Raw genomic sequence first — 24,261 nt, forward strand, 5'->3', positions numbered from 1 at the left:
TTAGGAAGCCATGAGTATGACAACAAGCCTAAAGGCAGTCTACCTACACTTATTCAACAGCTCCTCCTCCACCCGTGAACGTCGACCTCCAAGCACAATGGAAAGGAGTCAGTTGCTCCTGGAGTTTTCCCAGCAAAGAAAACTATTCCTGCCATGAGACCACGACCATCAGCATCATGACGCTCGCGCGGAATGTTTCCGTCGACTTGCCGAGCACGAAGGAGAGTTTTCCATTAAATCTGACTGCCTGCGACGTCGGAGAGATCAACTGCACAGTGGCATTCCGTGGAGGCACAAATGGAACAAGTGCAAGCGCTTTTAACAGCACTGACTTCACAGATGAATGTAAGAAGCTTTTTCTTCTTTCGTGAATTTTAATTCTACTGTTAAAACAAATAAACTATGCAATGCAGACATTCAGACGATTTAATTAGTGTTCTTACTTGTGTATTTTTCTTAAAGATAAAGCAATGTACAGCAATATACAGAAAATCATACCATTGTAAAGAGGATTATCTCAATTTTTTCAAACGGGAAAATGACGTTATACATTTACAAATTTCGCTCCAATTGTTTTAATTTGGTAAAATCCACTGAGAAAAATCAACCTGAATGCAAAAGATGCCTATTTGTTTAGATCTCAGTAATCGGCCAAGGTCGAAGGAACAAAGGTATTTAAAAAGGAGACAAATCTGGCTCATTCCTAAAGGTCTGTGTTCTTCAGTCTCACGCCAACACTTAGTCTACTTACACTGACTGTATTTGATCAAGAGAATAATTTCTTTATCATCTTCGAAGAGTCTAATGTTATGGCGTAAGCAGCAACAACGGCAACGAGAATGAAACCAGTGACTAAATTATACTGAACAATAACTATTAAAATATAGCATTAATATTTGATTAAACAAGACGTTCAGCTTGGTTGGAGAAGAATGATTCCAGTGCCATGCTGAGTGGAAAAAAGATATATAAAACGGAATGTAATGGGATGGGAAAAGTAAGCTGAGTTTACACGGAATGGAGAAATATCAGGTAGCCGTTTTCTCTTACCATAAGGTGTCTGCCTCCAATGCCCTCACAGTTATTACGTTGTCAGCTGCAGCGCTTGGATAAAGCAGTGTTTTATACTAATAAAAGATAACTTCGCTAATACCAAAAGGGCTTATAGTCTTGCAATGCCTTTTAGCAGTGGAGAGTTTTTTCCGAAAGTCATCTTATATTTCCCAATAGATTTTCATGTTGTTATTTTTCTAACATGTTCTAAAAAAATCCCTTTCTGGTGGCTGTCGCTGATACGAGAGGAGTCTTGGCAGCGTCCATAAATAAATATTATGGAAGCTCAAGCATCAATATGGCATTTCCGCTAAATGTGTAAAGTTAATCGAAGTATCCATGAACGAAACAAAGGCTACCGTGAGTGGGTCTTGTCAAATTAATTTGCAATGAATAGTGAGGTGCCTCAAGGGAATATTGTTTCGCCTCTGTTTTTGCCTTTCTCGTGGAGTTATAAGAAGAGAAGTGAATTGGTGAGGAAGAGAGACCACCAATAAAATTCCAAAAGAATGAGTAGGACTTCGTAAGAGAGAGCCTTTCGCAGGTTATGCTTATATTCTTACTGATATTTCTCTCCTTATCCATTCATCGATCTATGCTCTTTTCGTATTCCTTTCACCCTATTATCATCGATAACAGGGAAATGTATAATTTCATATTTTTCCGCTAGTTCAATTATATATCTTTTTTTAATGGTTTTTCTTGTATCAGTGTACATATCGACACATTTTCGTAAATATTTTAAATCATTTAGGTCATTTCTTTTCGCATTTTTCATTGGGCGTTACAATTTCTTTTCATTGGTTTTGCAAAAAAATAAAAAATAAATAAATACAAAACAAAGAATTATAATTATTTCACCTTAAATCTCCACTGTTCCCCACAACCCTCTTAGAATCTTCCACCCCTGGACTCCTAAAATTTAATAAAGGTTCCTTTCCGACAAATATCAGTCGCAGGAACTCTCGTATCGAGTCTGGACATCCTACCACACCCCGAGACCCTCGAGATATCTTGGTCTCTCGAAGATGAAAACTGCAGCAGGATTGGAGGGTACAGGATACTGGTCTCAGGTGAAGGACTCTTCGTTAACGCCACTTTCAATGACACGACGCCCCACAACATCACCGTGAAAGACCTCGTTCCTTGTACCTCTTACGTCGTCGAGGTTCAGCCTTTGGCGGTGGATGGCTCGGGTGACCTTGCTCGGCCGTGCAATGACAGCTCCAAAACAAACTCCTCTGGTAAGACTCCTGATGAAGAGTGAAAGGCTTCTAGCATTTTACCCAAGAATCATTAGGAAAATACATTAGTTTAAGTTAGGTTATAATGGAGTGTGACTTGATTCTAGCTTTCAGAAGAGAATCACTGTGAAAATTTTAGTATTACTTGTCAGAATCATTATAGATAATCACGTAATCACTGTACAGCGGGTGGGGATCTTGGCACGAAAGCAGGACGAGACTGGTACAAATCACTATGGGAGACCAGATGGTTAGTAATTAAAGTTAGACATTAAAGTTAAATGTAAAAAGAGACAGAAACTCTGTACTTAATCTTATTTGTAATTATGTGCGTTACATATGGATCAGCAGTATGCAGAAGCTTACTGAAAATTAAACTTTTGCTTTCTCAGGGGGAGATTAAATTATGTGAGATGGTTTGTGTTCATTTTGTATGCATAAAAATTGAAGAGAAATGTTACAAACAAATTCTTGTGTTCAACATTTTAAATGTTGAAATGATGTAAATATTGTGTAGTTTTGTTATTTCTACATAAAAGTAAAAAAAAAAAAAAAAAAAAAAAAATAATAAAAAATTTAAGTAGGAATCAGCGCTGAAAGGTGATTGGCACGTGTACAAAAAATCACTGCAAGATGCTAATCGATTCTTGAATCGGGTCTACTTGGTAAGATGTATCTAAAAATGGGACGTACTCTGGCATTTTGGAGGATAAGAAGTAGAAAACTTGATCATTATTATAGATTGAAAGTAAAGTATTTTTTTATTTTAGGTTAGAATTTTTGAAAAAAAAAATCTAGATGTCACTGGGAAGGCTTGTTCAAAAAAGTGGGATGCTAAAGCATTTTCGAAGGAATTCTTTATGCTATGAAGTCCGTCCAATTCTAGATGAGATTCGTTGTTGTGTTGAAGTAACTCGGACTTTTCTGTGAGAATCACTGTAGAAAATGACGGATTCTAATGATTTAGCTTAGAATCATACTTATAAAGTAACTCGCCTTGTAACTTGGAACAATTACAGATATTAAAGTAAACTTACAGTTCAACTGGAAAAAATTATAGAAATTAAGAATTCCAACATCTTAATTGAAACTGATTAAAAACTGGTATTTCGCAATAGAACCGGTATTAAAATAATCATACTTTTAACTGGAATTTCTAGGATTATTGTTGTCCTTATCTGACACAAGAGTTGGGGGGAAGGGGGGAGACCGTAGTTAATAAAACGTGATTTATAAGGACATAATCTTAAGTCTTTACATTGGAATAATATAATTCATCATAAATATGTTACAGCAAATCATCCGTGTAAACTGTAAACTGCAACGTTCGGGTTTCTAAAAATACAGCGTTGTTAAAAGCTACTTGACTTAAAAGAAAAAGAAAGTTAATGGTAGAAAATGCTTTCATTATTTCTTTCAGCGCCTGGTCCTACAAGCGAGGTATTCTGTGAAGAGCCCTCGACCGGATACGAATTTAATGTTTCGTGGTCCCCGCCCTTGCGAAACAACTGCGTCAGAAGCTACTCTCTGAATTACACCGGAAGTGTCCTCTGGTCAGAGGAAACGACTCAGGCCGAGAACGTTAGTTCTTCGTCTCCATTTCAACTGCAAGGATTGATACCCTGGACCTTCTACAATGTCTGCGTTGCAGGAGTAACTGAAGACGGAAGTGAGGGCGCTTATAACTGCTGCACTACCACAACAGCGCAAGAGGGTATGTCACCAGAAAATCCTTCATCACTTCAACATTTGTATTATTTTCCAGTTTCCTCAGCTTTATTTAACTTGTGGTCTGTGAGTATTTACATGATATCCAAAATCCCAAAGGCTCACTGTTGAATTATACGATATCTTAATTTCAAGTTAACTAAGTAGAGGAGAATTTTCCTCTGATATGTTTCCCTTCTCATTGCGTCGCTTAACGAATTGCTCCATTACTTGTGTGTTGCTCAGTCCATTATCAAATGGTTATTTTTCACAGCTCCTGGCCCTCCTGAGAATTTCGGTGCTAATGTCATGGGACCATCCACTGTAGAATTCTCTTGGGATGCTCCCATCGAAAAGAATGGCAATTTGACGGGATATCGCATTTCTTGGGACAATGGAAGCAGATCAGTTACAACCAGCGAATATCAAGCAACACTTTCTAATTTGGCTTCAGAGACCAGTTATAATTTTACAATTCAGGTGAGTAATATATACGAAACTTATTGAAATGTTACAGTTCGGTAGAGTAAAATGGTCTGAAGTGAGTGACATTAGGGTCATGCCTTCTATTTATTATTATTATTCAGAAAATGAACCCTGTTCATATGAAACAAGCCCACAGAGGCCACTGACTTGAAATTCAAGCTTCCAAAGAATATGGTGCTCATTACGAAGTAAGAGGAGGTAAAGGGAAATACAGAAAGAAGAGGTCTCTCTTATTAAAAAGAAAACAAATTGATAATTTGACAAATAAATAAAAATGTATTAAAATGCAAGTTGAATAGCGTTCGGGTAGTAATGCATTGCATCTTGGCTTGAACTTTCGAAGTCCTCAGGGAGACTGTTCCACAGTCAAACGGTGAGAGGAAAAAAGGACCTCTGGAGCCGAGAGGTTCTACAGCGAGCCACATTTAATGTACATTGGTGCAGCTGTTCAGGGAATCTGGTTGCACTGAGCAGGAAAAGGGGATCAGAGATCAATTGTGAATGTGAATCTGAATGGGGAAGATCTCTGTTAAAATACAACTTATGAAAAAGTGACAAACCTCAAGAGACCATCAGCCAATGGTCCAAGTCATAACTACTACTATTACGAAACAGAAACCTACCACCACGAACCTTTCTATCTACAAGAGACAAACCTCTGGCATAAGCAGACATCCACACCAGAAAAAAGTAATCTAGTAAAGGAAGCACAAATGACCTAAAACAGGTTGTATTGGTTTTATCACTGTTGTGAATATATGAAGCTTCATGAACAATACCTAACTTTCGCGTGACATTTGCTGAAACTTTCATTAGATGTTTCTCAAAAGTAAGTTGTCGGTCAAAAGTTAAACCTAGAACAGCTAAAGCTTCAGACTTATTCAGGAAAGCCCCATCCAACTGGAGGGGAGGATGGGGTGGGAAATCTGTACGAAATCTGCTAGTCAATAGTGCTTTCGTTTTACTCGAGTTCAGCCTCATACCCCACCGACTACACCATTCACTAATCAGCTCCATGTCCTGATTGAGGGTGAGGGCAGCTTTTTTTCTCGTAAGTGGAAACATCACTGCATCCACAAGTGTTGCATCATCGGCATACTGAACAATCTTGTTTTCCAGGCTTACAACCATATCCCATCTATGCACCAAAAATAACAGTGGACCAAGAACACTACTCTGTGGAACTCCGGACACAATAGGTCTTGGTTCACATTAACAGCAACTCGCTGCTGCCAACCAGTAAGGAAATCTTGAAGTATTCCTAAAACATATCCACCCACTCCACGATTCTGAAATTTATAAATAAGTGTTGTATGATTTACTAAATCGTAAGCAGCGCTAAAATCCATCTGAATTACTTAGGACTCAAAACCCTTATCAAGATTCTCTCGCAAATGGCATGACAAGTCTAAAAGAACATTGCAGGTACCTAACTGCTTTCTATATCAACATACTGACTATCAGCTAATAATCCTTTAGATATCACATGCTTCTATAGCGAGAGCACAGGGAGAATAGTGATTGGCCCGTCGTTACTACAGTCTGCAAATATGCCACTCTCTGGAACAGGCACAGTATTACTATGCTTGCGTTCATCCGCAAAGATGCTACGTCGACATAAAAAAATCTATAGAATTTACTAATCTTGAGAGACAAAACAATAGAAACTGTTTTTAAAAACCAAGGAAGAAACCTCCATGATCTTCTCCACCTCAGCTATCAATATTATCCAGAAGTTTCTTAACACCCCTTGAGCGCAATGCACATTTTTAAAGAATAGGTCCAGAAGTCTGTTTTCTTGTATTCAAAATATTTGAAATATTAATGGACTTCGAGTTATTATTTCAGTTAATAATTTGGACTTGGGTTGGAAACGAAAGCAAGAAAATAGCATCCCCTGCGGATGCGTGATAACGACAGGAAGGAGATAAGACTTGTTAACAACTTTCCTTCTAACCTTGCCCAACCCAACCAAATTCCCTGGCACTATGCCCCTGCACCACCTTTTATATGCGTTCCTCGATAGGCATTTAACCCACTAAAAGATCCCAAGTAATAAGATGTGTATCTTATGTGTGTGTGTGTGTGAGAGAGAGAGAGAGAGAGAGTTTACGTCTTTCCCACTCAATATCCTCACAGTCAGTGTCAACTTCCATCAGAGAAATATTAATAATACAAAGTAAGACGCTGAAGCCCTAAAAACCTACAATACAGTACATTTTCATTTAAATTCGTTCGTTGCGCAAGTCATTATACTCACCGCTCATCGCATTACCTCGGTCTTAGTAGGAAAAGAAGGGCGTAGATTAGGAACCACCACATTATTTCCTCAGAACAGCACTTTTCAAGCTTGAAAATGTTATGAAGATAAAACGAGACGCACTTCTTTTCCTACTGAGACGGAGATTTCCAAAACTGTCTACGTTCACCATTAATCGCATTACATATTTTATAATGACAAACTTGCTGTTCCTCTTTCATAAAGGCAAAAACTGAAGAGGACAATTTCGGCGAGGGCAGCAGCATTGACTTAACTACAGCTGAAGAGAAGGACTACGCTCCCGCCATCGTTGCCGGGGCGTCGGTGACTGTATTGGTACTCATCATTGCTGTCCTTGCTTTTGTGTACAGGCTCAAGCTTCGAAACTTTAGGACCAAGATGGTGGCAAGGTAGTGTTTATTAACTACGGGTTGTCTTTAGTTATGTAAAATACTTTAGCCAGCTACATCAGGGACTTGACCGTCACTGTTTGTTAATCTGAGGTGCATTTCCTGGGAATGGATTCACAAAATTAGATCATTTCGAAAATGAGCCATTTGATATGAGAGAAAGATTATGACGATGTTCAGGAAGCACAATCTTAGTTTTAAGAATACTCTTTTGCGTATAAATCCATACCTGAATTTAGATATTATAAGATAATCCGATATAAACTTACTGGACATCATTATGTTCAAAGGACACAGATTTGTAGAAGCATTCAATAAAAGATCTCTTGAGCATTTCTCTGCCAACATCAAAATTTCAAATAGTTCTTTGATTGATTTTATTACCACTTCTTCTTCGTGAGCCAGTGGTCAACCATTTTAATGCAGTCTTGGAATTTCAGACGTTTCATCATCGCTAAATGCACGAACAGCATGAATATAGTTTCTTAATGTCTTCAGCATTTATCAGTATACAAATCTATAGTACTTTCGTCATATTTAGCTAATAATTGACTTATTTACATCCACATTACCTTGCCAGCTGTGTTCTTTTTACACTGGTTAAATTAAGTTTATTTTGATGTCCATATTCATGATAATGAAAAACAAATATTACTACTCGTAAAAGTGAGCAGTTTTGTTTTCTCCTTTACAGGATTCGCGGAAGAAGTATTTACTCTACATCGACTTCTTCTCACAATGGGTACGATATCTCATTTTCAGTCACGAGTTGATCATATCTGGATCAGAGCTTTGCTTGCGCAGACTATTCCTCTGCACGGTTTACACGGATGAAAAACTCTAAAAGTGACACAAACAAACATACATAGACACATTTTACATAAATATATAAGTAAAATGTGTTTGCGATTCCTAGTGCATAAGTAACGCTGTAATTAACGATTCTGAATATTTGCCACTATCTTCGACCCCAAACTTCCGTTCCCACAACACTTCTAAATTAGTACAGTTTATAAATTTTCTGTGTACAGAGGTGATAGACTTAAAAGACATCTATTTGTTTGCCTTAGTTAGAATATTGTTCTACTGTGCCAACTCAGTGGAGTTTTAGTATCTTGCTCTGAACAAATTTAGCACAAACGGTGGCTTTCTCTTTCCTGACAAAGGCAACTTTTCATTCGATCCTCATCAGGAGGCTATCTTTCATAAAATGCCATTCAATCGAGAGCTTTCATCATTACCTTAATGTGTGACTTTGGACTGAGCAATGGTACTTATTTTGCTAAACATTAGCGCCCGTATTCTGTTGAGGTGTCATTATAGCACACCACACTGCCCAGCTCCTCAGATCATATCATGAAAACCTATGGAACAGTCTTCTAGGCAAAGTCATGGCTGCTGGTGTTTAAAAGTAAAAGATGCTGTAATACCACTTTTAAGTGACTGATCATTCATCTATATAAATTACACATTTTCCGGCAAACAGCATATTAAAATCACTTTCTGTTTGACAGTCACGTGATGCCACCGATAGAACGCCCCTTCAAATCTCGGCAAATCCCAGACACAAAACCCATGAAGAAAGATGAACTGCGACAGTACATCGCTGTGAGTATTTTTCCTGATGCGTTCAAGCAACCACTTACAGAAAAGCTATCACTTCATTGTTATTTCTAAACTGATACCTATGTATGCAAGTCCGTATTTAATTGGCGATATATATTTACTATTATCATATTGTTCCCTAAATTTCTCACCATCCTCTACTTCCACTACAGCAGCTTCATACTACCCTGTGTTTTATTTAGTATCTCCCTTCCTCTGACAAACTCTCTCTTCACTCTGGTCAATGAGTTCCTCGTTGGACGAGTGGTTTATGCGCTCGCCTACCGATTCCGTAATCCCGAGGTCGATTCCCCACTCTGCCAACGTGGAGATAGAGGAATTTGTTTCTGGTGATTAGAAATTAATTTCGTGATATAATGTGGTTCGGATCCCACAATAGGTCCCTTTGATAGGTAACCAACTGTTTCCTATTCACGTAAAAATATCTAATCCTTCAGGCCAGCCCTAGGAGAGCTGTTGATCACCTCAGTGGTCTGGTTAAACTAACATATACTTTCTGGTAAAGATCAGACATACCCCCAACCCCTCCTCTCAGCGATACATCCACGAACTAACGCTTTCAACACACTCTACTGACAGAGTCTAACAAGATCTTCCTAACCATTTTTTTTTTGTTTCTTCTATAAAATCTTCTTTGGAAACATGGTCACCGATCATCCTTCTGTCAAGTCATAAGACTTCCTATAATCCTCCACTCCAACTCCTCCATACCTACAAATTGAGCCATCACTTTCCCTACCACCTTTGTTTGCAAGTTATCAATAAGCTAATAATAATGATATATACACACACATAATATATATATATATATATATATATATATATATATATATATATATATATATATATGCTGGTGCTAACAAGGAGAAAATGAAAAACTAAGTTCCGAGTATTTTCGTATAATTGCTACACATTTTCAAGGTACAATAAACAAAGTAAGAGAATTTTTGTACTACATAAGAAAATTTGGCATAAGAAAAAGACGAAAATCCCTTTAAGGCAAAACAGCAGTTAGAATCACTTTAAAACAAAACAGCAGTTAGAATAAGTAACAGTAAAACAATCTTGCAGGTCATTTCTTATTACAAACAAGCTAAGTCTCCAACACCTCAAAACCTAACAACAAGATTAGTAGTTAAAAACAGAATGACGTAATTGATCCTTCTAATTACAGTAAAAGTATAAAATCACACTTCGAAGCGAAAATTAGACAACAAGCGTTAAAAAATACATACAAACAAAAATGAATTCTCATAGTCAAAAGGCTTAACAATTTCTTCAATAATAAAACCATCTAACTTAAAAAGACCAGAACTAATCTTCAATACGTCCCCATGATAAAATTTTATAAGAGTAGACTTCAGGATGTTACGTTTTATTTGATCATTACAAGCAATTATCGATCTGCACTTCTGCCAGTCAAGATAATGATCAAAATTCATGTTATTTAAAAACATAGCATTGGAAGACTGAAAAGTTCTTATACTATACTGATGTTAAAATACTCGTACATTTAGAGCTTTGCCAGTTTGACCAGTATATATCATTAAGCAATCCCTACCATGGAACCTCCTATATACAACTTTCTGTGTCTTGGGGAGAGTTTTTAATCGGCATATTTCTCACTGTATTAGTGGTACTAAAAACAGTACTTTAATTTTCTCACTGTATGGTAAAACTAAAAAGTTGTCCTTCTTAAGAGGTGTTTTTTCTTTTAACGAGAAAAAGGTTTCCCTAGCCATCTTCAAAGCTTAATCGAAAAGAGAATTTGGGTATTTTAAATCAAAAGCAATATTGTAAATCTTGTCAATTTTCAGGCTATAAAAATTCTGGACTAAATATTCGTAGAGAGCGGAGAAACATTGATGAAAATTCGTTTGCTTTCACCTGATCATTATGGTTAGAATAGTAATGAATATATGAGCAGACATTTGTGGGTTTTCATATACTAAAATTTACATTTCGTACTAATCTTATGTATATTAACATCCAGAAATGGTAAAGCCCCATCCTTCTCTTCTTCAAAAGTAAATTAAATTGAAGACACTTATCCACTAAGTCTATAAAGAAACATTTCTACATCCTCAGATATTAGCCATAAAAATACAATGTCATCAACATAAAGATATCATATAATTCCATTCGTAAGTTCAGAAGGTAACAATCTCTTTTCATAATACTCCATATACAGATTACTTAGGACAGGTGAAAGGGAATTCCCCATAGCCATTCCAAACTTAATAAATATAAAATTTCTTATGAAATACAAATTCACTGTCAATAATAAGTTTGATTAATTCAATTACCACTTCTGAAGGGAAAGGTCAATCAAAGCTATCTAGTTCTTCACTTACAATGGATAAATGATCTTGCACAGGAACCCTAGTGAATAATGAAGTTACATCAAAACTTATGAGTTTAAAATCAAACATCACATTTACCATTTACACCATCTAGTTTTTCAACGAGAGAGACCGACGTTATTTTTAAGAGTAGTAAGAAACATGTTTCCCACAAGACGTGTTAAAATACGGACTAACCATTTAGATAACTTGTATGACACAGATCATACAGAACTTATGGGTCTCAAGGAGGTTATTTTCTTTGTGAGTTTCAAAAAGGCCATACAAGTATGGCAAAGAAGCTCCCTGAGTTGTGAACTGCTTTCTTAATATCCCCTTCAACTTATTAAATTCACTTTTAACCTTTTCAACAGAATTTTTACTAAAGCATTCATATGTTGAAGTGTTACTTAATAATCAATTTTTTTCATGTAATCGTTTTTATTCAGTATTAATAAGGTATACGACTTTCCAGCCTTCGTCATATATTTTCATCCCTCTTTAAATTTTCAAAAGACTACATGAATCGGGCAGGGACACCAGAGAAAGGTGGTTGAGACATAAATCTATAAACTACACCTTTACATGTGCTTACATCTTCACAAGGCACTTGACCAAATTTCTCCAGTTTTCAAAAGGACTTGGCAATTTCAGCACACTCAAACGTTCCCTGAGACACCACAAATTTCAGGCCATAGCCCAAGCCCCGCACAGGGATTTTTATCCAGAATTTTGTCAATCGCCTTGTGAAGATGTAAACATATGTAAAGGTAAGGTTTATGGATTTATGTCTCAATCACACTTCCCTAGTGTCCCTGCCCGATTCATGAAGCGTTTTGAAGTCTTTTGTACAAATGTTTCTGTGTAAACTTCATGAATTAGTGCCTTAGATTAAATTTACTTTTGAAGAGGAGAAAAATGGGGTTTTACCATTTCTGGATGTTAATATTCATAGGATTAGTACGAAATTTAAATTTTCCGTATATAGAAAACCTATATATGTCTGCTTATATATTCATTACTATTCTAACCATAGCAATCAGGTGAAATCATCCGCATTTTCATCAATGTTTCTCCGCCCTCTGCGAATATGTAGTCCAGAATTTTTAGAGCCTGAAATTGACAAGATCTACAATATTGCTTTTGATTTAAAATGCCCAAGTTCTGTTATCGACAAAGCTTTCAAGATGGCTAGGAAAAGCTTTTTCTCGTTAAAAGAAAAAACACATTTTAAGACAGACAACGTATTAGCTTTACCCTACAGTGAGAAATTTAAAGTATTGCCCAAGTTGCTCAAAACTCTTGATGTAAATGTGGTTCTTGGTAACACTAATACAGTGAGAAATATGCTGATTAAAAATTCTCCCAAGTAAAAACTTTTCAGTCTTCCAATGCTATATTTTGACATAACATGAATTTTGATCATTGTCTTGACTGGCAGAAGTGCAGATCGATAATTGCTTGTAATGATTATGTAAAACGTAACATCCTAGAGTCTGCTCTGAGAAAATTTTATCGTGGGGACGTAATGAACATTAGTTCTGGTCTTTTTAAGTTAGATGGTTTTATTATTGAAAAATATTAAGCAACTGTATACAAACATTTTGTGAATAACTGTCCGACCTTAGTCATGTGTTTGGTTATTTGCTCTTTGACTATGAGAAGTCAATTTTGTTTGTATGTAATTTTTTTATCACTTGTCTAATTTTCCGTTTCAAATGTGATTCGATACTTATACTATAATTAGAAGGATCAGTTACGTCATTCTGTTTTGAACTACCAATCTTGTTGTTAGGTTTTGAGGTGTTGGAGACTTAGCTTGTTTGTAGTAAGAAAGGACCTGCAAGATTGTTTTACTGTTACTTATTCTAAATGCTGTTTTGCTTTAAAGGGATTTTCGTCTTTTTCTTGTGTCAAGCTGTGTATCAATTACACGAAAGTACTCGGAACTTAGTTTTCATTACTCCTCATTGTGACGAACTTGCGACTTTAATGTTACGCGAAAGTTTTACGGATCCCCTCGCAAATATATATATATATATATATTATATATATATATATATATATATATATATATAATATATATATATAAATATAAATATATATATATATATATATATATATATATATCGAGCTACATGTCCTTTAATATCTAATTCGCTCTACCTCGAAATTTAATATATTTTCATATATGCTTTAAACCGAAGGGGAATTTTTTCTCGATAAATAGACTTGCCTGGACCTGGGGCACGAACCCACGGAGCCTTTCAAATCCAGGAATGTCAGTGAAGCTTTTACCTACCTAAAAGTTCATGTCGCCTCTCACCCTCAAATACCTTTCGCGCGCAGGTAATTCGTTGGTTTGGAGACATCATCAACCCACCCCAGACTCCGGTAGTGTTGTAGTGCTTTTGACAGCACGTAGCCAATCTATAAGTCATATCACATTTCCATTATTCATATACATATATCGAGCTACAATGTCCTTTAATATCTAATTCGCTCTACCTCGGAATTAATATATTTTCATATATGCTTAACCGAAGGGGAATTTTTTTTTCGATAATAGAATTGCCGGAAATGTGATATGACTTATATATATATATATATATATATATATATATATATATATATATATATATATATGTGTGTTGTGTGTGTGTGTGTGTGTGTGTGTGTGTGTGTGTGTGTATAAATGATAAGACGGCAGTGGCTGCAAAACATTGATTATCATGTTCTGACAAATCCTGACACAAATATAGAACTAAGACTAAATACAAATCATTCCAGGACCTCGAATTAGACTCCCAGAAAGGCTTGGAAGAAGAATTCGCGCTCCTGAAGAGCGTGAGTAGCTCTCACCCTGACGAGGTCTCCAAGGCCTATTATAACAAACAGAAGAATCGCTATGCTAATATTCTGCCTTGTAAGTTAGCTTGTAACTTATTTTTATTCTATTTAATCATTAGATTTTGTATCTTTTGCAGTATATCTTTATCGTAAACTATCGCTTACTGAACATTCAGGTCTAGACTTTTCTTAAATAATTGTTTTTAATCTACCTCCGTATTAGTTTATAGATTCTTACAGATATATCTGTATACATTTGCCTCCTTATTGTCAGAGTAAACAATTAATCAACTGATTAGCTAATCTACTCATATTTTTTACTTTAGCATTACTTTAGTATCTAACAATGCATTTAGCCTTTTTAAACATAGTTCGTGTGTTTGCTTTGATTTACTTTGGAGTTTAAAGACATGAAATTACATTATTGACCGTATAACAGTAATTAAGGTCACTTATACGAAATATTTGCAAAACGTAGCCTATTAATAAGCATTAGAAAAAGGAAAATGAAAGTGAATGACCATTTCGCTATAACACTCAAAAGTTGTGAAAAATAGAAAATATTTCTGTAGTTAATTTTTACAAAATTCTTCCCTTGTTATTGACAAGTATTCATATGGAGTCTAAATATTGTCAATCAAGTAAATTCGGCATTCAACATTACGCTTTCGTGAGATTATTTATTACGTATTTTAATGCAAAACATTACAAACTACAAATGATTTGGAAATCTCTTCTTGAATCATTTTCAGTGCCTTCCTTCGACGCTAAATCCCGTCCCGCCAACCGCTCACTTTTTCACTATCTTTCGGGATTGAATTCTATAGGACCATTAGGTTGCCCATCACATCAGCTTCTGCTTTTGGAAAAAGTCCATGTCACTGAAATGCTCGATTTCTATTTTCCAGATGACCATACAAGAGTTGTCTTAAAAGGACAAGATGGGGTCCCAGGATCAGACTATATTAATGCCAGCTATATTGAAGTAAGTCTTCATGATTTTCCTCTATTTTATATGTATATATATATATATATATATATATATATACATATATATAATATATATATATACATACATATATAAACATACATTATATATACTAGCAAACATATGTATACAGAAATTAAGTATGATAAATTTGTAAAGTGGCTAAGTCTACGGGCACAACCAGCCCCATTTCAGGGAATTACTTCTCATCACCAACCCCACTTCGGAGGAGTGGGAGGTAGGATCTAAACCCCATTATAAACCATCTTAGGAGTCCCCACTATAACCTTGCTAAGTATCATGCCCATCGGACCAGCCATTTGGCCGTGACTGAATGACAGACGGACGGACAGACATAACGCTCATTTTAGTAATATATATATATTATATATATATATATATATATATATATATATATATATATATACATTAAGCTACAAATGTCCTTTATTATCCAGTTCGCTCTACCTCGGAATTGATATATTTTTATGTAGGTTAACCGAAGGGGAAATTTTTAGTTGATAGTAATTTTGTAATCTTGTGGATTCCAACCAGTGGACAGAGGAGAAATCAGGACCTCAGTTATGGAGGAGTTATGGAGTTCCATTTGACAATGTCTGTGAGAGAGAGAGAGAGAGAGAGGGTAGTTGGTGTTTGGATGGTTAACAACTGAATTGGCTGTTGGTGAGTTCTGGGTTGTCTGCTGGTGCTGTTGGAGTTTAGATTTCTCTGTTTTGAGTGAGTTTTTAGTGAGTCTTTGGTCAGAACTGGTGAAGTAAGTAGTGTTGACAGCACAGCATAGCTCAGAGTATCTGGAGTTAAGTAAGTACATGTGCTTGAGTTTTTTTTGTTCTATGTGTAGTTATAGGTCAATTGTCCTGCTTGTATTCTGTAGTGTAAAGAATAAAGTGTGACTGAGGGTGGGTTTGGCAGCTGAGGTGATTAGGTTTATGTGGGGGGGATTTGCCCAGGAGTTTTTAAGCTTGTGATCCCGCCAAACAGTGACTTTACTAATTCGGCCAACAAGTCCTCTGTCTGCTGGTTCGAATCCACGAGAGGATGAAATTATTATGAAATAAAACTCCCCTTCGGTTAACATATATGAAAATATATAAATTCCGAGGTAGGACATTTGTAGCTTAATGCATGTATATAAAGAACGGTGATGCGATAAAAATTAACATATGAATATAAATATATATATACATATACATATACTATATATACATATGTATACATATATAGATATAAATATATATATATATATATATATATATATATATATATATAGGGGAATTTTTTAGTAGATAAGAAATTTGTCGGCTCATGGGTGCGAACCATCGAACCCAACAAATTCAGGCCACACAGTGAAGCCTTAAACCACAATGCCACCAGTTAACATATATGAAAATATATTAATTCCGAGGTAGAGCGAATTAGATATTAAAAAACATTTGTAGCTCGATGTATATATATGAATCACGGTAATGTGATATGACACATATATATCTATAAATATATATATATATATATTATATATATATATATATATACGTATATATGTATATATATATATATATATATATAATATATATATATATATATATAATATATATATATAGGAACTATGGTCACTTTCACAGGGTAAATAAATATATACCTCTGACAATTTCCTGTATACGCTTATCATTTTATCATATGTATCGGATCCCACTGGGATATAATTCAAGAAACCCTAGATCCCATAGTTGAATTCAAACCAACATAAGACAGGTAAGGGGGAAGCTAGCCTTAACCATTCTCCCCCGAAGAACGATAAAATACTATATTTCAATTCAAATAGACACCAGATTAATATAACATAGCTGGAATAGACACATCGACAACATCGCAGTGTTTCGTGTAGCACTCATCGCAATTTTAGGCTTAATTCTATGTTGTTTTGAGTATCTTTTATCCTTCGCATTTCCCGCATCTACCTAATGAATTCCGCCTCCCCACTTTTTCCTTACAATTTTAGTTAGCAAATAATACATTTTTCTACACATTTTCTACTTCTAATACCAGTAAAAGAAACTCACTTTCTCCCTACATCATCCTTTCATTTTCAACTTTGACCCATAAACCTTAATTTTTCCCTTACATTTTTAGTTTTCTGGAAAAAAAAACTACTGAGATGGCTATTTGTCCGTCCATTCACACTTTTCCCGTCCTGCCTCAAATCTAGAAAAACCACTGAGGCTAGAGGGCTACAAATTGGTATGTTGCTCATCCACCCTCCAATCTTCAAACATATCAAACTGTAGCCCTCTAGCCTCAGTAGTTTTTGTTGCATTTAAGGTTCAAGTTCACCCTGATCGTGCATCTGGTACCGCTATAGGTGCCAACACACACACGCCACCACTGGGCCGTGCCTGAAAGTTTCATGGGCCGAGGCTGCGAGCTTCATACAGCATTATACGCTGTACAGAAAACTCGACTGAGCAGAAAAAACTTCGGCGCATTTTCTTTTACTTATCTTGCTATGACTCAAACAACCTTGCCTCTCCCCGTACATTGTTTTGTTTTTTTTCTTTTTTTTTTTGATGACAAGAAACCCTCCCTATCCCATAATTTTTATTTATTATACCCCACTGAAAAATTTCATTACTACCTTATACTTTACTTTCCCTCAGGATATCAGTGACAAGAGGACTTTCATAGCCTCGCAGGGGCCCAAGGACTCCACAGTACCCGACTTCTGGAAAATGATCTGGGAACTGGAATGTTTCAACATCGTCATGCTCACGGATCTCGTGGAGAGAGGAAGGGTGGGAACTTACGTAGTTTTTGTTTTATAGATTATATGTATGCAGCTTCCCCCCTTTCTTATTCTTCTATGCCTTTATTTCTTCATTTTTTTTTTTTAATATGACTATCTACTCTGAGGAAACTTGCCAGGCTCTGATCTTGTTCAGTACGAAAATTAGATTAACGAAAAATAGGAATTAAGAACAATTTACTTGGAGAACTCGATGTTGCTAGTGATGGTTAAGTTAAGTATATCTTAGTTTAACCAGACCACTGAGCTGATTCACAGCTCACCTAGGGCTGGCCGGAAGGATAAGATATTTTGACGTGGCTAGGAACCAATTGCTTACCTAGCAACGGGACCTAAAGCTTATTGTGTCGAGAAATGAATTTCGCGAAATGAATTTCTAATCACCAGAAATAAATTCCTCTGATTCCACGTTGGCAGAGCGGGGAATCGAACTCGGACTACCGAATCGATAGGCGATCACGTAACCCACTTGTCCAACAAGGAGCTAAAATGAGGTTATAAATAGTCTTGCACATAATTTAAGTTAGGCCAGGTCGTAACGAATGTGTTTAGATAAACGATACTTTATTTGCTGCACGAACTTATGACTAATTGTAAAGGTGTCAAGCACAAATTCCAGAAGGCCACTTGGAAGATCGATCATTCATTCACTCTGCAAAACGAGATCCCTGCAACCAGGCAGTCTTGACCGTTTTGTTCTCGATGTTGCTCGTTTTGGAATATGAAATTCACGCCAAAGGCTAAGCGCTGAGATCTATGAGATCATTCAGCGCCGACATTAAAACTGAAACAATTGTTACGATAGGGTGGAAAGTATGATGAAAGAATGAGAATATGAACGAAGGTACAGTAAGAGGAATGAATGTGGTTGCAGCTAGTGGCCGAAGGGACACTGCAAAGAACCTTACGTAATGCCTACAGTGCACCGTGTGATGTACACTGACGGCGCTACCCCTACGGCAACCCTCAACATTATAAAAAAAAAAAAAAAAAAAAATTCACAAGGATATAAAAAAAGATTATGCCAAAAACTGAACGAGCTTAGGTAGCCATGACCATGTCAGTTTCTATGCTATAAAGAATAAGCCCAAGAACTAAATGAGTTTAGATGAGTGACCTTTCAGTTTCTTATTTTATAACTTTGTTTTAGTCTTGAGAATCTGTCACGATAACGCGCCAATTAGGTTAAGTTTTTCTCTTCATCCATTACACCTTGATTACTTTGATGCCTCATCCTTTGTAGACCTTAAATTCTCACTGATGCAATTTCTGTTCTAATCTATACAGGAGAAATGTTTTAAATACTGGCCAGACGTGGAGGAGAGTCCTCTGCAAACGGGGGATCTAACAATTCGCAACGTATCCGAAGAAATGGGTGAACTAACAGGTCATCAGAGATCTTGAAATCACTAACGTAAGGCTTTGTGTCAGATCTTCATGGGTTGACTGATGCGAGAAGAGTGGGAAAGAATATGAGATATAGACGAAAAGATTTGATACGAGAAAACTGATCGCAAATGTATAGGGTTGAAGGGCGGATATACGTATATTGATAAGAAATAATGAAAAGAAACTGCAAAGACTTGAAATAACCCGAATGTGTTTGTTAGAGGAGAAGGTGAAAAGAGACTGTGAGCGAGAGGAAAATTAAGAAATTGAAACCGAGATAAAGGAGTAAAGAATGTTATTATGTATATATGGGTGAGGGCGGAAGCTGTTGATTCGTGCAAAATTTATTTGGGAATAATGATGGTGGGATGAGGGAAGAGGTGAGTCTCTCTAAATATGTACCGCAAAGGAGACACTACGATGTCTCTGGAAGCCTAAGTTCTAATGTATGAAGGAATGAACACGCATACTCCCCTCTATGTCAGCAAATTCTTGGATATGGCAAGGGAAGGAAGGGAAAATGGTGAAACTTTTGTATTGTGCGCGAAATAAGATATTGAAAAGATGAAACAGAAGGAGATACATAAAACTGGTCAAAGGGTCACTTAAGATGAAAAATGACTGTTTTTAATCAAACCAACAATAAGTTCGTGGCAGTAATGTACACTTAGGAGTGGGTAGGAAGGAAGAGAGCTGAATAGACCAAGACGAGGATGTCTGAATAAATATGGAGGTAAATGGCAAAATGTGAACCCCACTTTGTGGTACATATTTAGAGAGACTCACCTCTTCCCTCAACCCACCATCACTATTCCAAAATAAATTTTGTACGAATCAACAACTTCCGCCCTCACCCATATATACATAATAACATTCATTACTCCGTTATCTCGGTTTCAATTTCTTCTTAATTTTCCTCTCGCTCACAGTCTCTTTTCACCTTCTCCTCTAACAAACACATTCGGGTTATTTCAAGTCTTTGCAGTTTCTTTTCATTACTTCCCATCAACATATATCCGCCATTCAACCCTACACATTTGCGATCAGTTTTCTCGTATCAAAAAACTATATATATATATATAATATAATAGAATATATATAATTATATATATTAATATATAGATATATTATATATATATATAATATACATATATATATATATATACGTATAATATATAGATTAATAATATATATATATATATAAGAATATTATAATTATATATTATATATCTATATTATATATATATATATATATATATATATATATATATATATATAGTTTGTATAAGTATGTGGTGTTGAATTTGTTTATAAATATCTTATCTTATTTACTTGTGGATAAATTCGCAATAGGAAATGTACAAAGGCTTTTAGTTATGTACCATACTTAATTATTAGTGAAAACTGAAATTTGATTATGAATTAAAATGTTGTCACAGGTATTCTAAATATGTTAGCTGGCAACCAGATATAAAATGTTTTAATTACACTGATAGCTAACGTGCTTTCCAATACTACTTCATGACACGAGTTATCAAAGCTTTAGTGCTCTGACATCACTTAGGGAAAGAAAAGAACTCCTCTGCCTACGGTATGAGCCATGAATATATTTCCTACAGTTAGCATATCACGCTGCTCCTATTGTACTATTTTAGAATATTTAGGATTGAATTTATTGTCCCTCCCATCCACGTGCAACAAACCAGCCATCTCGGTTTAATGATTCCTTAGAGAAAACACCGCTTCACTCTAATAACACCCCATTAACCTAAGGCCGGGTACTCACGTACAGGTTTACCTGTCAGTCTCCTTGTCAGTTCATCGAAACAGACGTTAAAACGTTACGTGTGGATGACAGAACTGATGAACTGATGGAATTACCTAATGTTCTTTCGACCGACTGACAGGTGATCACACGTGTGGACGGGTTACCAACGATTTTATGACAGTTCGCCACTGGACTTTGCCTGGGAAGGATCTCAGCCGCTCGGACAAGAATATGAATAAACTATGTATATTGGCCTGATTCATTCCATTGTTAGACAATGCGGAGCTATTTGTAGATCGTTGTGAGTCCAAATTTTAGATAAAAAAAAAAATCCATGCGATAGACAATTTGGTATAGGCCTAGACCAGTGTGCTGCCTTTTTATGAAAAGTGTTACTAGTGAAAGTAGGCTTCAAGGTGTATTTCATAAATAACTGAACCAACCCCTAGGTCTAATTCAACCTTATATATTCATTAATATTGTATGAGAATAGACATCTCTCTTTAATAGGCAATATTTATACCATACTCGGTTACGCCTTTTTGCTTCTTAATTATTTTGAAGCGAATTGCCATTTAGTTGTTGCCACGACGAAGGTTGAGCGAGAAATGAGGGCAATGACCTCGAATTGACTGACCGACTGACAGTTCTATTCTTGACGTGTGGACGATCATCCGTCGAACGGTCGTGGGTGGACTGACAGGTAAACCTGACCGTGAATACCCGGCCTAAGGATGATTCAGAACACCAATCTGCCACTTTATTAAACATCATCATCCTCAGAATTCGTACAGAACAATTGTATCTCCCTAATCATACCTCACCACTCTAATAATATTTCAGCAACAGAAAAGCACTGTATCCTCCTGAATCAGAAATGAATCCCCCCACCCCTTTTAATCGTGCGTCACCACTCCCATAGTACTACTGAAAGCAACTGTGTCCCTCTTCCAGAGCCACGTCAAAACCAAGCGAAAGATACGACAGTTTCACTTCACGGCGTGGCCCGACTACGGGGCTCCCAAGCACGAGGACCAGTTGTTAGACTTCATATCATTCATCAGAACCCAAAGAGAAGTGGTCGGAAAACCGATGGTCGTCCACTGCAGGTGAATATGTGTACCTGGAAACCTAGGTACTCTATTTTGCATGGGATGTCTTCTATCTACAGTTTAGGGAAGGGGAAAAATAAACTCTGACCTCGACGGCGGCGGCTGGCCGTCGTCTTTTGGAAGGGAAAGGGTTATCTGAATCTCATAAAGAGAATCCAGGAGAGAATTTTAACGTTTGGTAAACGGTCAGAACCGTACAATCCGGTGACACTATTTCCCGATGTCTGGAATCCTAAAAAGTTATTGTTACTGGTTTTGTTTGTATGGTGTTTTACATTGCGTGGAACCTGTGGTTATTCAGCAACGGGACCAATGCCTTTACGTGACTTCCGAACCACGGCGAGATTGAACTTCTATCACTAGAAATACACATCTCTGACCCCTCAGTGGAATGTCCGAGAATTGAACTCGCGGCCACCGAGGTGGCAGGCCTAGACCAAACCGACCACGCCACTGAGGCGCTATTGTTACCGGTAACTTTCTTGAAAGTAATTATTATTAATATCATTGGATGGATAATCACATGAAACCAGCTAAAGATGCCATTAGCTTGAAAACAAGCATTAATTGAACGGCATTCCGGTTTATAAAAAAATAGAATAAAATAAAAAATACGGGAGAAAGAGAAGTAATTTAAACGACAAAGTTGAAGATATAAGTTACTGCCTAAGAAAAAGAAAACATCGCTAAATTAAAAACAGCCGTTCATAACCATTATAACAAAGTTAGGAAAAGTACATCTTAAAGTAAGGGGTTTTATAAATGGTATTACTTAACTTTGGTTAGATTAGGATAGCTTGGGTACTCATATATTAAATGTAGTAGATTTGTACTTATAGTCTTATAATAGTAAAAAATCTTCTTGTGTCAGAACTTGCCATATTTTGAATCATAATGCAATGCCTAAGGTCACTGACTGACACAGAGAGCAATTTGAGGTCACAATAGGAGAATCATAAGGCTAACACTTATTAGAGCCTTGTAATTTAGGGCTTAAGAAGTTTCTTATATATATATATATATATATATATATATATATATATATATATATATATATATATATATATATACAAACACACACACACACACATATATATATATATATATATATATATATATATATATATATATATATATATATAATGGAATTGTGCGTGTGTTTGTGGGTGATCTTTAAGATCTTTAAGGCAGAAAGTATTCCCATGATAGCACTAATACTAACAGTTTCATAAAACAAAGCGAAACGAATAATTTTCAGTTAAATAAATACATGCAATTTTTTTCACATATTTTTTTCGTGGTCGAAAATACCGCATTCCATCATAAAGCTATCGCCATATTTGACATATAAAGAGATAGTGTCACCTGTCTTGCACAAATTCTCTCTCTCTCTCTCTCTCTCTCTCTCTCTCTCTCTCTCTCTCTCTCTCTCTCTCTCTCTTCATAATGTTTGTTGGCCACTGTAGCTCACTTTCTCTTTCTCAAATACTAATAGTAATTTTAATGATATTGCTGATACGTCTATAACACACGAAGAAGTTTCACCGTTACGTTGACGTTTTTTCACAGCGCCGGAGTTGGACGCACGGGAACCTTCATCGGCGCGTGGAACTTGATCGATTTGATCAGAAAGGAACCTTCTAGCCCCTACATAGACATTAAGAGAGAGGTCTTAGCAATGAGGGAATGCAGGCCTTTGATGGTGCAGTCTCAGGTAAGAAAACTCTCCCGGATGTAAACACTGACAATCCCAGAAGGTACAGAAGAGTTGATTTCAAGAAGTAACAACTTCGCAATTCCAATGTGTGGAAACGGGCAAGATGACAAGTCTGGAATTACAAAACCTTTTGAGGCTTCCACTAAAGACTTCTTATAGTTCCTAAGAAGTACACCGAAAAGTAATTAGCTGGTTCGAGGAACGTTCTACATCCAAAGAAATAAATTCTCATAAATTCTTGTCCGTGAGTTAAAGAAAAAATGCAGATATCCTTATAATTTAGTTTTTCGTGATCCCGTAAGATAAAACTTTGCTAATATCTGCAAGAAGTGTGACTTGTGGATACTTCCAAGAAGTATAGAAACGATGGCAATTTCAGTACCAGAAAATGCAGATAATAACAAGAAGTTAAATATGATTGTAATTCAGATACACTAATGGCCACATAAAAGAGTGCAGGCTTCACATGACTTGATAAGAAATTCATG

General features: G+C 36.2%; 2 protein-coding genes across 4 annotated transcripts in view; one reads left to right on the plus strand and one right to left on the minus strand.

Annotated features, from left to right (window-relative positions):
- The window catches only part of LOC135210876 (collagen alpha-1(I) chain-like), an 891,724-nt gene that overhangs the window by 784,543 nt on the left and 82,920 nt on the right, over positions 1-24,261 (minus strand). The window lies entirely within an intron of this gene.
- Positions 1-24,261, plus strand: part of LOC135211343 (receptor-type tyrosine-protein phosphatase alpha-like) — a 53,386-nt gene that overhangs the window by 25,863 nt on the left and 3,262 nt on the right. Inside the window, exons 3-14 of the mRNA XM_064244659.1 lie at positions 61-345; positions 2,007-2,297; positions 3,718-4,011; positions 4,279-4,484; positions 6,976-7,160; positions 7,855-7,902; positions 8,675-8,768; positions 13,919-14,054; positions 14,887-14,963; positions 17,642-17,776; positions 21,899-22,053; positions 23,626-23,770. Coding sequence (XP_064100729.1) covers positions 61-345; positions 2,007-2,297; positions 3,718-4,011; positions 4,279-4,484; positions 6,976-7,160; positions 7,855-7,902; positions 8,675-8,768; positions 13,919-14,054; positions 14,887-14,963; positions 17,642-17,776; positions 21,899-22,053; positions 23,626-23,770 — 2,051 coding nt within the window. The remainder of the gene's footprint in view (positions 1-60; positions 346-2,006; positions 2,298-3,717; positions 4,012-4,278; positions 4,485-6,975; positions 7,161-7,854; positions 7,903-8,674; positions 8,769-13,918; positions 14,055-14,886; positions 14,964-17,641; positions 17,777-21,898; positions 22,054-23,625; positions 23,771-24,261) is intronic.

Source organism: Macrobrachium nipponense, chromosome 4, assembly GCF_015104395.2.
Source record: "Macrobrachium nipponense isolate FS-2020 chromosome 4, ASM1510439v2, whole genome shotgun sequence".
NCBI classification, from domain to species: Eukaryota; Metazoa; Arthropoda; class Malacostraca; order Decapoda; family Palaemonidae; genus Macrobrachium; species Macrobrachium nipponense.